We start from the raw sequence: 17,367 nt of genomic DNA on the forward strand, positions 1-17,367 counted from the left end.
GGGCGCCAAACACAGATGGCAGGGAAACATAGAGAGAAGGGGGAAGCCTATAGCCCCCTGGCTGGGTCCTTTCATCTGAGTCTCAAGGGAGGTTCCAGCTTTAGGGCACCAGCTGAACCCAATCCTATCAGGAGCCCTCAGAGCTACTGAAAGGACAGAAACCTCAGGGCCAGCAAAGGGGTTGCTCCGAAGAGCTTACCTTGAAAGTAACCTGGGCCAGTCTCTGGGCATTCAACACAGACTGTAGAGGAGTAGTTTTTTTCTTTTTTTGGTTTGGGGATCATTGGGCCCACACCAGCAGAACTTAATCCCATCAGGATCCCTCAGAGCTTCTGAAAGAACAGAAACCTCAGGGCCAGGTTACTCCGAAGGGCTTACCTTGAAAGCAACCTGGGCCAGTCTCTGGGCATTCAACACAGATTATGGAGGAGGAGGTTTTTTGGTTCGGGGATCATTAGGCCGACACCAGCTTAACTTAATCCCATCAGGAGCCCTCAGAACCCAGGGAGGCCAGGACCCCTCCCCACTTAGAGAGCAGGGTCTTTGGAAAGAACAGAAACCTCAGGGCTGGCAAAGGGGTTGCTCCAAAGGGCATTCCTTGAAAGCAACCTGGGCCAGTCTTCAGGCATTCAACACAGATTGTAGAAGAGGAGGTTTTTTGCTTCAGGGCTCATTTGGCCCAAACCAGCTGAACCTAATCCCATCAGGAGCCCTCAGAGCCCAGGGAGGCCATGGCCCCTCCCCCCTTAAAGAGCAGGTTCTTCTGAAAAAACAGAAACCTAGAGGCGAAGTCAAGATGGCAGCCTAGAAGGAGCATAGACCTGGCAGCCTGGCCAAAGCTTTGGAGAGCCTCCATATTTGCTCCAGCCATCCAGGAAGTTTAAAACTCAGAGCAAACCTAGCCCAACCAAGCTGAATTTAATCCCATCAAAAGTCTCCAGAACAGGGAAGCCCGGGCTCCCCACCCATCCTCATTGACTGCTGGAATTTAAGCCAATCAAAAGCCTCCAGAGGACAGGGAAGCTCAAACCCCCAACAACCCTCCCCCAGAGATCTTCTGTTAAAGCTCCAAGAAGGGAGACTGATAGAAGTCCCCAAAAAAACAAAAAAATGAGAGGAACAAGAGCATAGACAAATACGGGGAGTAAAGAAGGGGTGAATTTGAGCAAACAACAGAAAAAGAAGAAAGAAACTACAATAGACAGCTACTACTCAGCAAATGGAACAGAGGGGGAGAGATCAGCAAACGATAAACCAGAAATCCCAGCGAATTGGATACAGGCTGTGGAAGAACTCAAAATGCAACTAAGAGAGGCTGAAGACAATTGGGAAAAGAACTTAAAAATTAAGATAAGTCATCTGGAAACAGAGGCACTTGAACTAAGATGAGAAAATAGTGTCTTGAAAGCCAAAATCAACCAGCTGGAAAATGAGGCAAAGGAAATGAAAGATGAGGCAAAGGAGATGAAAGACAAGGTAAAGAGGATGAAAGACGATCTTCAAAGAAAATCAGACCAGAAGGAAAAAGATGACCAAAAAGCCAGAGATGAAATCCAATCTTTAAGAACCAGAATAAAACAACTAGAATCAAGTGACCTCACAAGGCAGCAGGACACTATAAAACAAAACAAAAAGAATGAAAAAATTGAGGAAAATGTGAAGCATCTCATTCACAAAACAGATGATTTAGAAAATCGTTCAAGAAGAGACAATTTAAGAATAATTGGACTACCAGAAGACCACGACAAAAGAAAAAGCCTGGACATAATACTAGAGGAAATTATCCAGGAAAACTGTCCCGAGATCCTAGAACAAGAGGGGAAAGTGGAGATTGAAAGAATCCACAGATCACCCCCTATATTTAATCCCCAACTGAAAACACCAAGAAATGTTATAGCCAAATTCAAAAACAATCAGATGAAAGAAAAGATATTACAAGCTGCCAAGAAGAAGCCATTCAGATACCATGGAAACGCGGTGAGGTTAACACAGGATCTGGCTGCATCCACACTGAAGGACCAAAAGGCATGGAATACAATATTCCAGAAAGCAAGGGAACTAGGTCTACAACCAAGAATAAAATACCCATCAAAACTGATTATATTCTTACAGGGGAAAGTATGGTCATTCAACACAACAGAAGAGTTCCAAGCATTCATAAATAAAAGACCAGATCTGAACAGAAAATTTGATGTCCAACCACAGAACTCAAGAGAATCATCAAAAGGTAATTAAAAAGGGGGAGGGGAGAAAAAAACAAACAAAACAACAACAAAAATTTTTTAAGCGACTCAATAAGTTAAAATGATATGTATCCCTATAAGAAAAGAGGTCATTGGTAACTCTTAAAAACTGTTGCTATCACCTGAGCAGCTAGAAGAATTACACTCAGAGGGAACAGTGACAAACTGTATAGGATGAAAGAATAAGACATAAATAGGTATATAGATATATGCATGCATAAATACATATACATGTGTATGTATATATATACATATATATACATGACTAGAGCTAAAAAAAGGTTATAACTAAAAGAAATGAGAAAAGAAACAAATGGGGGTAAATTTATATGTCACAAAGAAACTCATGGGGGGAGGGGGGAGAACATAGATACACTGGAAGGGTAAAGAGGTTGGAGATAGGAAATACTCAACTCTTATGTACTTTGAAACTGACCCAAAGAGGGAAGAACAATCCAATCCAGTGGGGAAGAGAATAGATTTGCGCCCTATAGGGGAGTAGAAGGGTAAAAAAACGGACTGGTGGGGAGGGAAGCAGTACAAGGGAAGGAGAGGGTGGGGAGAAAAATTTTAAAAAGACTACAGGGGAAAATAAGGGAGGGAATAAGAAGGGAGGGGGGTTGAAAGGGAAGTAAAATAAGGGTGGGAACTAGGGGGACTGACTATAAACAAACATTGGTATAGAAGGAAATAGTGAAAGAAGAAAAGGCAGGACCAGGAGTAGAAATCAAAATGCTGGGAAATACACAGCTAGTAATCATAACTCTGAATGTGAATGGAATGAACTCACCCATAAAACGCAAGCGAATAGCAGAGTGGATTAGAATCCAAAACCCTACTATATGCTGTCTGCAAGAAACACACATGAGGGAGGTAGATACGCATAGGGTGAAAGTAAGAGGATGGAGCCAAGTCTGTTGGGCATCAAATGATAAAAAGAAGGCAGGAGTAAAGTAGTCATGCTTTAAGATCCTGTTTGGAAAAGTCTCTTCCTTCTTTCCTTCTTTTTCCCTCCCTGTGATCCCCTGCCCCCAGGCCATGGGGAGGCTAATTGTAGCCAAAGGAAAAAACACTCCCGTTTTTTACCAGCTGGTAGAAGTGAGTCTTGGGCCTGGGGTGATGAGCGATCTGCTCTGAGGCCAGGGTTGCTGGGCCAGGATCAGCTGGGCCAGGTGAGTAAGAGAGAGACCAGGAGCAGGAGCCAGAGCCAGAGCAGGCAGCTGGGGTGGGCAGGGCCAGGACCAGGTGAGCGATCTGAATCAAACAGGTCCAGATTACAGGCAACAGAAGCTGTGCTGGAAGGGCTGGGACCAGGTGAGCAATATTGAATCAAGAAAGTCCAAAGCAGATGGCTGCCGGCAGGAGCTGATCAAGATGGTTTTCTAAAAAAGCATCTTGGAGAAATGTGGCTTAGAAATCATTATCTAGGCTAAAAAATTTGAGAAGTTCTCATCCAATCTAGTGGTCACCATAAACTGTAGCAGTTAAAATTAGTTTCTCTGCTAAAAGTATTATATTTTTATGAGGTTTATTAAAGATTAAGAAATAAAGAAAATACAAAATAAGAAAGCACGTGACTAGGAGGGCCGAAAGGCCCATTCAATTTCACTTATTGCATCCTTGCAATCTCCAAGTACAGGAAGAGAGTGAGTGGGTGGATACAGTCAGTTTAAATACCCCCATTTTGCTCTCAGCCCAGGTGAGGTTACAAGGCATTTTGGGAAGTGACCAAGGACTCCTGGGAATTGAAGTCCAGGGTTCAAATCTCCATTTTTACAGTGTGTGTGTGTGTGTGTGTGTGTAGAGTGTGAATACAGTAGGATTTCATTTTTAGTGACCAATATGTTCCAAGACCTTTTGCATCAATTGAAAAGTGTACATAAGAGGCAGTTAGGTTAGGTGGCTCAATGGATAGAGAACCACACCTGGAGATTGGAGGACCTGGGTTCAAATCTGACCTTAGATACTTCCTGACCCTAGGCAAGCCACTTAACCCCAGTTGCCTAGTTTACTACTCTTCTGCCATGGAACTGATACCTAATAACAATTCTAAGACAGAAGGTAAGAGTAAAAAGAAGGAAAGAATAAATAGGAAAGTGTCCATAATAGCAAACCCTATCATTTAATAAGCATTTCTTATACAAACATACCTAGACACTTTCTAACTTTTCTTAGGCTTATCAGAACTTCTAGCATCACTACTTTTATACTTTGGAGCCACTGGTAATAACTAAATAGCGTTAATGAGACAAAGAGAATCACTCCTCTGACTCAGACATGACTTGTTACAAGCAAGAACTCTGGACAAAGGCTTGAGAGCTAATATTTGGTGCAAAACAATGTCATGACTCACACTTATGCTTTTCAGAGCAAAAATGAGTGTGAAGGTGCAAACTGTTATGAGACTTTATGCGGCTTAGTACATAATTCAATTTTTTATTTTATGCATTTTTCTGTCTTTATTCTTTTTTAATCGCCAGTTCTGTATACCTGAATTCATATGTGTTGAGTTCCTGGAAAACTAGGTCCTTCTTGTTATAATTAAAATAGTGAAGCCATAAACTGTGGCAGTTAAAAGAGTTAAAGGCCTTAAACTGTAGTGATTAAAATAGTTGACGTCATAAACTGTAGTGAGTAAAATAGTGGAAGATATAAATTGTAGTAGATATAAGAGTGGGTGAGTAAATTTTGACTGCAGGAAATATATTTTCACTACAGTGTCTTGTTTTTAAATCAAATATAAGGTGGTCGCCAGAGAAATATTCCCAATTATGAATATACCCAAGTCAACTGGGTTTATAGAGAATTTAATTAATTAATACAATGAGGAATCAAAGAAAGAGTAAGAAAGGAATAAGTATGAAGGGCCTTAAGCCAACATGGCCTAGACCTGAGTCTTAAGAGAGAGAAATCAGTCAGTCAGTCTTTTATCACTCACCACAAGGTCTGTCTAAGCAAGGATTCTAGTGACAGAGTCTCCTCAGAGAGAGTTCCAGCCAGAGTCCTCCTCAAAGAGCCTTCCAGCCAGAGACTGTTTCAAAGGGCCTCTCTCAAGAGCCTCCAGAGGGACAGAGTCCCTTCAGAGGAGCTCCAGTGAGACCTCCTTAGAGATTGTCCTCCAAGAGCTTCCCTTCTCCAGAGCCTCTCTCAAGAGATTCTCCAAAAGGATTCTTCATAAGAGATTTTCCTCAAAAGGATTGACTTTCAAGAGATTCTGCTTTTTCTTATATAGGGGGTTTTCTCCTATGTCACCTCCCCTAAGTTCTTCCATCTACCAATCACAGTAGATGTTTTCCAAAGGACAACCCATTCTAAAAACACTGCTGGGTCAACTAATCCCTTTAGTAAGTTTGAACCAGAAAAAACTTCTGAATAAGTTTTCACCTCTTTGCTCCTGGCAAGTTTACAAGTTGCCTGACCTTTAATAGGTACTTAGCACCCCATTGTATTAATTCTAAAAATAGGCATAGCTTAAAGAACTTTTTGCCTCATTATAAGTATGGGTTAAAGTACTTTCATTGTTTAGCAAGGAGTTCTCTCCCCCAAAGCAGTCCCAAGTAAGGGTGGAGAAGAGGTCCTCCCATTTCTGATCCAAGTAGAGTTCTCACTGTCAAAATGGGGAATGTTCCCAGTAGGGAATTGTTCCAATGGAGAATTCCCCAATGTGGAAATTTTTAACATTCACAAATTTGAGAAATTTCAAGATTTACATTTTGAATAGTTATTTATATATTGTCTCCCACATTAAAATGTGAATTCCTTGAGGGCAAGGGATTATGTCTTTGCCTTCTTCATGTTCTAAGAGTTTGGCACACGGTATACCCTTAATAGATGCTTGTTGGCTGACTGGTCGATCCATGGGCACTAGCAAGGGTTAAGGGAAGCTACATGAGGCAGCTGTAGTATCCCAGTGGAAAACATAGAGGACGGAGGTTTGAGTCCCAACTCTTCCACTTAATAGCTGTGGAACCGTTTTCAGCTTCAAATGTGTCATCTGTAAAATGGGGTGAGGAGAGGAAGGATCAAATGGTCCCTGGTTTAGAGCCGAAACAGACCTCACCAGCCAACGTCTTTACTTTACTGATAAGGAAACCCTGGCCATGGGAGGTCGAGTGATTTGCCCAAGGTCACAGAGATAGTAAGTGCTAGAGATAGTATCTGAACCCGGATTGAGAGCTTTTCCAACTGTTCAATTGCCTTGAGTGGCCAAATGAGATAATGATCAAGAAATATTTTAGGCATGATAAAATACTGTCTTAGACCACTTTGATAGTTTGACCAGGAATCAGATTGGCCAGGAGATGGTTCAAGGATTAGGTTTTAGGACAGTCCTCTTTAATTCAGCAAGATATGGGCAGTGAGACCCTTGGAGGCAAGAATGTGGAATACAGTGGATAATGGAGAAAAGTTTAACCAGAGAGGCCCCTGGGATGGTGGTCTTCAGGCTGCAGCAGGTGGGAGAAGGAGTTCAATGAATGATGCTCAAGTGGAACTTCTTTGGTTCAGTACAACTAGGTTTGCCCACTATCTGTTCTCTAGGCACGGAGGTGTCACAATAGATAGCGTGCTGGCTTGGAGTCAGGAAGATCTGATTGCATATCTTGCCTCAGACACTTATTTAACTTTGTAATCCTGGGTAAGTCACTTAACTTTTCACAGTCTTAGTTTCCTCAGTGCCTACTTCTTTTTTTAATTTATATTTTTATTTTATTCATATTTAAGCGATTTATTTTTAATTTCCATTCTCTTTCCTCAATCCCCTCCAATTGATAAGACAAGAAATGCAATACCCATTACACAGATAAAGTCATGTGAAACATATTTCCATGTTAGCCACATCAGCACTTACTTCTCAGGGCTTATTATGTGGAATGAATGAGATAGCATACACACAGGGCTTTGCAAACCTTAGAGTGCTATATAAATTTAGGTAACTAGTTGTATTATCTTCCATCTCTTCTGGTTAATAGATGAGACAGCTGGGGACTGGCCTATGCATACCAAGGAGGCCCAATGACACCTTTAAACTAGGGTAATAGGCAACTTGCCACACTAGGGCAGTGAGTAGTGAGCAAACACTCCACAGGGGCAGTCCTAAGGGAGATGAGAACTCCTACTGGTTTGATAAGGGAGGTCTCAATCAGGTGTGTCTGACTTTTTCTATCTCTGATGTCATTGAAAGAAGGCTCTAGATGTTGGCTAGGGAAAGCCCCTGCTGCAAAAATACGAGGAAGGGAAATTTCCAGAAAAGGGAAGGCTGGGGGGAGTATGACGAGGGAACTGGGGAATATAAAGAACAGAGCTGGACTGCCACAAGAGAGGGAGAACAAGAAAATTGTTTGGATTATCATATACTATGTGAACGGAGGTAACTCTGATGACATTCCCGAGGCCTTGGGGAATGGCAGTAACAATGCCCAAGAAAGTGGAGGGTCTGCCATTTTGTCACTGGCCCACTACCTGACTTCTTTTAGACCTAGTGCTTAGTTTATCTTAAGTAGAAATTTATTTTCACACTTGCTATGTTGTTGTTGTTATTAATTAATTATCATTATTGTGTGTGAAACTTCCCTGAACTCAGGATGGAAAAATCCCAAAGTAGAAATGTTCAGAGAGAACAAATGGGCATAGTTTTCAGGGTGGGGACCTGTGTCTCTGCTGCCAGGGAAGGGCAGTCCTAGGCAGTAAAAGAATAAAAGGTGAGTGTTATTTTTAACCTGGGCCTTCCTGATAGAGTTTCCTCCCTCATCAGGGCCTGAGGTTTATTTTTAACGGCTCTGTGTGGGGGAAGCTAGGGCCATAATGTCAGTTGCCCGACTAGGCAGACAGGTTCAATTCTCTGGGGCATTCTAGGGACCCTGCAGAGGAGGCAGGGTAGGATGGGAGGGCAGAGAACCAGTGATTAGGAACTCTTGGTCCCACTCCAAAGAAATGAAGTGGGAGGAAGACCAAGAGAGGAGTCAAAGGTGAGGCGAGGGTAGGATGGCAGATGGTAGAGAAACCAGAGATTCAGGCAGAGTAAAACATGGCAGAGGAAGTCTTGTGCAGGAAGAGAGGGTGGAAGGCAGGGAGCTGAGGACAAATACTCCAAATACCATTAGAGTGGTATAATAGTACCTTTGCATATTGCTCTATCAGCTTATAATGGTGGCTCTCTGAACCATCTGAATGGGCTCAGGCCATAGTTGAAGTTCCCTTTTCCGGTCAAAAAGTGGAAAAAGTTAGGTTCCCTCAGAAGGTCCTGGGCATGAGCCTCTGTCTTCTCTCTCTCAAGGATAGCTCCTGAAGCTTGTTTAGAAATGGTCTTGTGACATAGAAGTGGAGGAGGTGGGCAGAGATGGTTGCCATCTTCAGTTCTCTGACTTAGAGCTGAAAGAGATCTCAGAGGTCCCAACTTTTCTTTTTTATAGAAGAGGAAACTTAGCCTTTCTTCCCTCAGGGAAGTCCAATGATTTGCCCAAGGCCAGAGACAAGATTTGGACTCTCTGGCAGGAAACTCCGTGCTCTTTTCTCTCTCCTACATTGTCATGATCAACCTAGGAGACTAGTAGTAGATCTCCACGGAAGCTACAAGGGTGGCTTTTCTTTTCTTTTCTTTTTTTCCTTTCCTTTCCTTTCCTTTTCTTTTCTTTTTTTTTTTTTTTTAGTGCAGCTGAGTGTGTACAATTCCTGCAGAGGGAAGTGGGACCTTTCTCCACTGGCCCTTTGGGGAACCTGTCCTTTTCCTCACTTTTCCCCAGGATGAATGTTGGTATCAGGTAGCCATGGTCTCATCCTCTGGAAGCTTAGTTCCAGGTCTTGGGATTTAAGAGATTTGCTTAACCTGTTTCAAGGAAGTTGTGTCCAGTCCTCCTTCCTACTCCATCATTTCCTCCATTGGTTGATGTGTGGAAGGGAAGTCTGTAAGACAGCCAAAGTGTCAGTCCCCCTGTGTGAGCATTAGCTTCCTCAGGTCCCACAGAGAGTGAGGAAGAGCAGGATGAGGAAGGATCCAAGCAAGGTGTTGCTTCTGTCTGCCTGTCCAGTACTTGATATCATGGATCCCAGCTATAAATAGCTTGGTGAGATGACCAGGCTATGGATAGGTGGCATAAATGCCATTCTCATCAAAGTAACTATTTCTGATGAAAACAGGATATGGTGCTCGAAAATAACCCCACATTCTAAACTCCTACATTTAGTTGCCTCTAGCTGCCATCTTCTCCACTTTCCCACCAGAGTTCATAGAATATAAACACTGAAAAGAGCCCTGAGATCATACAGTTCAATCCTTCCTGATCCTCTACAATTCTAAAGATAAGGATAGATAAATATATAGGAAGCGATTACAGCAAGAATTTGGGAACTAGAAACCAGATGCTTTCTAGTTCTCAGTGTAGTGGTTCTCAACTCTCACATTTCCCCATACAGATGAAAACTGCTGAATTTTCAGGCTGTAATTAGCATGAAACAAACAGAATTTTGCCATTGGCTGTTGACATTGAAAGGATGGTTATATTTCCTCTTTGGGGCCATTCTTTCTCCCTGCTATGACCATTGTCCCTGCACCATACTTTCCTGAAACCGATGACCCGTGCCAAAAAACCATCCATGGGCCTGGTATACTGCCTCTATGACCCCATCATTGTGGTCTCTTTTTTCCCATAAGCTGCCTTTTCCCTAAATTCTAGAAGGAGTGAGGGCCAAATTGTCTGGGGGGACAGGGATGCCCTTCTCCCTGAATGATTGAACCCAATTAGATGTTCCTCTGTACCAACACTCTGTCATACACCTAACTCTTTGTCCTAGGTGATTTTAAAAAATGGCATTATGTTCTGCGGAATTTCTTCAGAGGATAAATTTTATCCTAGAGTCTTTCAACCTCTGATTATTAGGAATGTTCTTGCAAAGTCGACTAAACTTTTCTTATTGCAATCTTGGGTAACTCTCTCTTTGATCTTTCCTGGGATGAGAGCTGCTTTCAGGTCTCATTGTATTAATGACAATTCATAATTTTTCAGTGCTTGGTAAAAGGCTTACAAAGCACTTTCCTCACAATTGCTCTGAAAGATAAGTAGTGCAAATTTACTTGCAACTGCCCTTTGCATCCCTCCTCCCCTTCATTTTATGGATGAACAAATTGTGGCCTAGAAAAGTTAAGTTACTCGCTTGTGGTCACATAGCCAGTATGAATCTGAACTCAGGTCTCCTGACTCTTAAGTTCTTTCTTTATTCCAGCATTCAACATCTTATACCACTCTGCTTCTTTGTACACTTCTATAGACTCTGAGACTTGAAACAGAACACAGGAAGGAATATAGGTCTCCCCCTCTCCTGTCCTGAATGGAATTCTTTCCCCTCTCTTATGAGGCCCCCTATGTGGACTAGGTGATATTGGAAAGCTTTTGGTGGGGATCTTTTTTTAGATGCCCAGGGGGATAACACTTTTTACATTCCTCTTAGGGTCCCTGCTCTTTATCCTCAAGTACCAGGCCCACACCTGCACACAAAGCTTCACTCAAGGGTGCCAGTAGGGTGATAGTTTCAGGCACAGACCTTAGTATTCGCTGAGTAACTGGGGATCCAGCTGGAGGAGGGGTGGAGGGACAGGTCCAGCTAGTTCTGCCTAGTTGTTTATACATCACATTACCTCACACATCCCAACCACCTTGCTCCCCCGCCCCATTTCTGACGGGGGCCAGCCCCATAGGTCTTTGAGCCAGCCTCTTTCTTCCCCCTCCTGTCCTTGGGACACCAGAGCCCAGTACAACATGGATCTGCCCATCAGCTGAGTTGGGGAAGTTTGATCCCACCAGAAATCATGGAGGGAAACAACTACACGGTAAGATAGCTTTGGGAAACCTTGTTCGCCTAGTTCCTCCTAAGGGGTGTTTAGGCTCCAGGGAGGGTTTAGAAGGAAAGCTCAGGAGGAAATCATGTGGTTTCATTATTTGCCTGAGATTTCTTTCTTTTCTTTCTTTCTTCTTTTCTTTCTTTCTTCCTTTCTTCCTTTCTTTCTTCCTTTCTTCCTTCCTTCCTTCCTTCCTTCCTTCCTTCCTTCCTTCCTTCCTTCCTTCCTTCCTTCCTTCCTTCCTTCCTTCCTTCCTTTCTTTCTTTCTTTCTTTCTTTCTTTCTTTCTTTCTTTCTTTCTTCCTTTTTTTCTTTCTTTCTATCTCTTTTCCTCTCTCCCTTCTTTCCTTTCTTCCATCCTTCTTTCCTTCCTTCCATCGTTTCTTCCTTATTTCTTCTTTCCTTTTTCTCTCTCTCCCTCTTTCTCTTTTTCTTTCTTTCTCCTTCTTTCCCTCTTTCTCTCTCTCCTTTCTTTCTCCACCCTTAAATTCTGAATATAGCTTTTTACATTTAATGGCTACTTCAGATCAGAGATCTCTTTTTGTTCAGGAAAAAGTGATGGGAGTGAAAAACCAATGGAAACATGGGCACTCTAGGGTGCTTTCAAGCAAATACTGCCCAAAGACAGGGGAAGTGAGGGGTGGATCTAAATTGTACAAAAAAAATTAATCTAATGTAATCAAAATTATTTATTTTACATTTTGTAATTTTTTTAACTCTTGCTTAGTCTTAAAATCTTTCCTTTCCCATAGATCTGACAAGTATACTATTCTCTGTTCACCTAATTTACTTAGGGTTTCCTTTTTTATATTCAAGTCATTCGCCCATTCTGAGTTTATCTTGGTGTAGGGTGTGAGGTGTTGATCCAAACCTAATCTCTCCCATACTCTCTTCCAATTTTCCCAGCAGTTTTTATCAAATAGCGGATTTTTGTCCCCAAAGTTAGGATCTTTGGGCTTATCATAAACAGTCTTGCTGAGGTCACTTACCCCAAGTCTATTTCACTGATCCTCCCTTTCTGTCTCTTAGCCAGTACCAAATTGTTTTGATGACCAATCCTTTATAGTATAGTTTGAGATCTGAGGTAGATCTAAATTGAAGGGCCCCAGAGGCTGGGGATGCCCCAAGAGAGGGGAAGGAGAAGGCTGGCTGGGGTCTGGTCAGTGGGAATTGCCAGGCTTGGGGCTCCCCTCAAGTGGTTATGACTTCTGAATTTTTGGTAAATGCTACATGCTATACTTTGCACCTTGTGGGTGACCAGTCACTTCTAATTACTGCCTTGATCATAAACAGATCATAAATCTGACTTGAACTTAACCTTTCTGGGGTTTAAAGACTCATGGAAGGAGAAAGGACTGTAGTGATGTCATTCATTTCTACTTCTAGACATTCAAACCATTTCAGATAGATATGAATCTTTCATGATTTTTATAATTTTAAAGGAGGTTACACAGTCTTCCTTGGGCATCCATTCTCTCACTTAATAATCTTTACTATTTTGCTACTAAGAAGTCCTTTCTTATACCTTACTATAATCACTCCTGGTGTGCTCTAACTTTCTTTCCTCTGTTCTGCCCTTGATTACTCTCTCCTCTATGCTTCTCATAGACTTCAGGGGATCACAATTCTAAAACTGGAAAGAACCTCAGAAGCCATCTAGTCCATTAGACAGATGAGGAAACTGAGGACCAAGGAGATGAAGTGCTTTGTCCATGGTCTCACAGTTGCTGAGAAGGATTTCAATCCAGGTCCTGCTGCCTTTGACTATATCACTTTGCCCTAGGTGTAATTTTTCAGATTTCAAAAAATCAATGATATCTTAGGGTGATTGTTTACTCTACACCCCCCCTCTGGACTTTTGGAGATGGTCTTTGGGAATTGTAGGGGGAAAAAAATCAAATTATTTTTATCACCTGGTGGCCCACAAAGCTGGTGACAAGTCTTGCTAGATTTAGCTAGGTAGTAAGTATTTTTTAAGCACCTACTATGTGCCAGGTGCTTTGTAAAGTATCTCATTCAATCTTTTTGGCAACCTTTTAAGTTTTGTTCTCATTTTACTGGAAAGGAAACTGAAGGGCAAGCAAAAGTCATGTGATTTGCCCAGGGTCATAAAGAGAATAAATGTCTGAGGCTGGATTTGAACTCAGGTCTTCCTGCCTTGAGGCCTAGCACTCTGGCCTCTGTACCAGCTAGAATGATAGGCATTCAATCAAAGCTGGTCTTTTAGGATTGAGAGGATCTGCTGGACTTTTTGCTCATCTGGCATAGCTTAATAGAGGTCTTGGGTAAATTATACCTTAGCCTTCTCTTTACCAGGTGAAATCATTCCAATTTCTCGAGCTTCTCCAAGCTGTATTTCCTATCCTGCTTTACCTTCCCTAGAGTTCTCCTTTGGGTCCTCCTAATAGTTCTCTCATATCTCTTATATAACAGGACCTGGGACTCTAGGAAGGGTCTAGCCAATACAGATTTTAGTGGGAAGTCCTATTCCATGCTTTACTTCTCTTCATGTAAGTGGAGTGTGCCAGTACCAGCTTGAGTCAGTCTGAGTGAGAAAGCTTACTGTTAAATTTTCAGTGTGAACATTTAGAACTCAAAAATAGTCAATCACTAAAAATCAAGGCTTGGCTTATTGTTTCGTTGGCTGTCTAGCCTTAAGAAAGTGTTAATAATCCAGAGTAAACTTAAAAGTGAACATTTCTACACTCCCCTTCTCTCCTAGACCTGGGTGTTAAACATTTACCAGCCCACCCCTGTAATATTTTATAGTGTAGTGTTCTTGCTCAAGCTCGAAAGGAGTGTAGCAGAAGGTTCAGAGAATAAAGTCATCACTAGGCTGCAGGCCTGGAGACGAGGCTAATAATAATGATAATATTAACAACAGGCAGTTATGGAGCATTTTAAGTTTTGCAATGTGCTTTACATCCATTTGAATCTCACAGCACGGGTGATTACAGAGGTACAAAACTGACCTGAAGTTGGCTTGCTATTCACTCTGACTCCTGGATCATTTTATCCTTCCCTTTAGTCCCTCTGGCTCTCTGACCCCCACCAACTACTTGTCCATAATGCTGTTCTGTTACTTTTGCCCACTCTTCTAATTTGCCAAGTTCATCTAGGAGTCCCATACCTTTAGTGCTCATACAGTTGGGTGGATGAAGCTTGCCAACCACAGGGGGAAAATTGAATGCCCAAAGGGTGAGAAAGGGGCAGGCTAGAGTGTAGACGAACTGGCTTTGAGGCTCCAACACACATGGTTGACCTTGAGGCAACATTTGCTAAGAACATTCATTTCCAACATGGAAACGCTGAGAGTGGGATTGTTCTTGTTGGTAGAAGAATGGTGACTAATGAATAATTAATTTCTAAGTGCCCCATGGTGTGGCAGGTGCCATCCCATATAGGCCCCTGAGTGGCAAACTTTCACTGTTGGTGTGAGCAATTTAAACCACCATTACCTCCTCTGTGGTCTCTGAGTTCATTCCTTTGTCTGGTGTGGTACTTCCCTGTTGGGCAGTGTTCCCGGGTATTTGGAGGAAGGTTCCTTTAAAACTTTTGGAAGGCATTCTTCTGGAGGCTTAGGTTTATGAGGTAGGGATTGAGGCAAAACTGGGTTGACCAGCCATCTCTGAGCTTTATGTGCTCATTTGTATCCTTTTAGAAACCCAGAGACAGCCTTTGGGCATTCACTCTGGCAGTATGGTAACTAGTGGCTTACAAAATTTGCTGTTTTTTTTTTTTAAACCCTCACCTTCTGTCTTGGAGTCAATACTGTGTATTGGTTCCAAGGCAGAAGAATGGTAAGGGCTAGGCAATGGGGGTCAAGTGACTTGCCCAGGGTCACACAGCTAGGAAGTGTCTGAGGCCAAATTTGAACCCAGAACCTCCCATCTCTAGGCCTGGTTTTCAATCAACTGAGCTACACAGCTGCTATCAAGACTGCTGGCTCACCACTCATTACATTTTAAGTCAATTAGAATATTGGTCTTTTAAAGATAATTGTTTTATAGTTGAAAGGGACCTAGTTCAACCCGTTCATTCAGATAAGGAAGCTGAGACCAGAGGGGTTAGATCATTTGCTCAAGATGACATAGATCTGTGATGGTGAACCTTTTAGATATGGAGTGCCGTGCACCACCCCATCCCAAAGATCATGTGCCATGCCTTTCCCCTCCATCAAGTGCTGGGCATACCCTGTCCCCTCTTACCCTACACAGGAGAGGGAGAAAGCACTTCTATTGGGCTGCTGGGCAAAGGGGTGGGGGATGTGAAAAAAAAATGTCATCAGGCGCAGCAGAGAGGGGCAAGAGAGTGTCTCCTCTGGAGCCCCTCTGCCTTTCTAGTAGCAAACTCTGGGGAGGCAGGAGAGAGAAGTCGAATGCCCATAGAGAGTGTTCTGTGTGCCATCTTTGGCATCTATACAATAGGTTTGCCATCTCTGATATAGATAATGTAAGAATATGGATATGAATACATTTTTTCTGACTCCAAAACCACTGCCCTTTCCACTGTTTAGTGGAAATCTTCCTCTCATAGGCTAGATTTTCTTTTAATGGTCTATGTGTCATCTAGGCTAACTATTTCATTTTACTGATGAAGAAACTGAGATCCTGAGAAACCTTAAATGATCTGTAAAAGGTCAGGCAGATAGTAAGGGAGAAGAAATATAAAGTAGTCTACAAATTGAGTTTTTGCAAGAAAAATATAATTTGATGCATGAAGTGAATTTGATATTCAAATTGTGTGAACCATTAAAAAATAGCCCTTACCTTCTTTCTTAGAATTGATACTAAGTATTCTAAGGCAGGGGAGCTGTAAGAGCTGGGCAATTGAAGTTAAGTGACTTGCCCAGGGTAACACAGCTAGGAAGTATCAGAGGCTGACACAAACCATTTTGTTAAATAAAGAATTCCTTTGTAAAGTGAATATTTTGACTCAAGGATATTCCCATAGTCAATAACATTTATTGAGCACCTACTTCAGGCCTGGCCTGGTACTGAAGTCTGAGAATACAAATGCAAAAAAGAAAGGCAATTCCTGCCTCCCAAGGAGCTTACAATCTAAAGAGTAAAGACAACATACAAAGGAAACTGTAGAGGAGGGGAAGGTACCTTATGGGAGGGAGAGGATGGTGGAGAGGTTAAAGAAGTCCTGATATAATGTAGCCAGGTAAGAAATGAATTATTTGTCCTTAGCTCCCTCCCTCCTCCCATGTAAATGGAGGTTTTGGTGTTCCTAGTTTCACCTTCCAATCAGAGGGGCAGAAGGTGGTGATGAGTTGTGAGGACCAAGAATGATTTGATAGTGCAGAATGCCAGATTTCCCAATGATGAGATTCCTGGGGCACAGTGGAGAAGTAGGTCAGAGGAGTCCCCAAGTGGTACAGCCAGGTGGGTAGGAAGTGATCAATGAATTGGATGCTGTTACAACCTCTTCTCATCCCATATAGTCCTTATTCTTCTCCACATCCTTCTTTTAAGTCCACTTTGAGATTTATCCAATGTGTTGGTGGCTTTCCTCTGGTTCTTCCAATCCTGGGGGCAAGGGGGAGGCAGTGCAACACTGCCTGCTATTTCTCATTCCTCTGTTTGACTGGCCAGCTTCCATTTCCCATTATATGCGACCTTGGTAGTAACTTTGATAGTAGAAGTCCTTTCTCATGCCAGCTAGCACAGTCTCCTTACACTAGCATCCATCTTTCCATTCTCTTTGGGCCTTCTCCACATTTAAAGCTATATAAAGAATAACCCTCCCTCAATTAATCTGTTTCAAAAATTAGATTTTCTTATATTGAACATTCTTAAAGCAGATCTCAGTCTTCACTGCCCTAATAACACTGAGGCTATGGGCCTGTGGGATGCCCTCCCAAGCACGGGCCTGGCGTAATGCCAAGATTTCAGAGCATTAAGAAGAAAATCCTTGGACTGAGCTGAGCCTATTGCTGTGGCTCCCTCCCCATTCTCTATCTTCCTTGGAGAAATAGTTAATGTTTATATAGTACTTTAAGGTTTGCAAAGAGCTTTATATATAAAATCTCAAGTCAACTCTATGAAGTAGAAATTCAGGAAAAATTCCCTATGAAGGAGCTTTTCTTGGGAGGCAGTGGATTCCTTGCCTCATAGTGGGAATTCTTTGGGGGGGGGGTAGAGGTTGTATTAGATAACTGATGAAGATTCTTCCAACTCTGAAATACTGTGAATCTAAGTAGGTGTTACTACTTTTATCCCATTTTACAAGTGAGGAGACTAAGATTCAGAGAAATTAAATGATCTGGTCAGGGTTACATAGCTATTAG

At 42.3% G+C, this 17,367-nt stretch overlaps 1 protein-coding gene across 1 annotated transcript in view; it reads left to right on the plus strand.

Moving 5' to 3' along the window:
- The first annotated feature begins 10,903 nt into the window (after positions 1 to 10,903).
- TMPRSS13 (transmembrane serine protease 13) overlaps positions 10,904 to 17,367 on the plus strand; it is a 54,509-nt gene continuing 48,045 nt past the window's right edge. Inside the window, exon 1 of the mRNA XM_056794325.1 lies at positions 10,904 to 11,064. Coding sequence (XP_056650303.1) covers positions 11,044 to 11,064 — 21 coding nt within the window. The 5' untranslated portion in view covers positions 10,904 to 11,043. The remainder of the gene's footprint in view (positions 11,065 to 17,367) is intronic.

This window comes from Monodelphis domestica, chromosome 4 (genome assembly GCF_027887165.1).
Source record: "Monodelphis domestica isolate mMonDom1 chromosome 4, mMonDom1.pri, whole genome shotgun sequence".
Lineage (NCBI taxonomy): Eukaryota > Metazoa > Chordata > Mammalia > Didelphimorphia > Didelphidae > Monodelphis > Monodelphis domestica.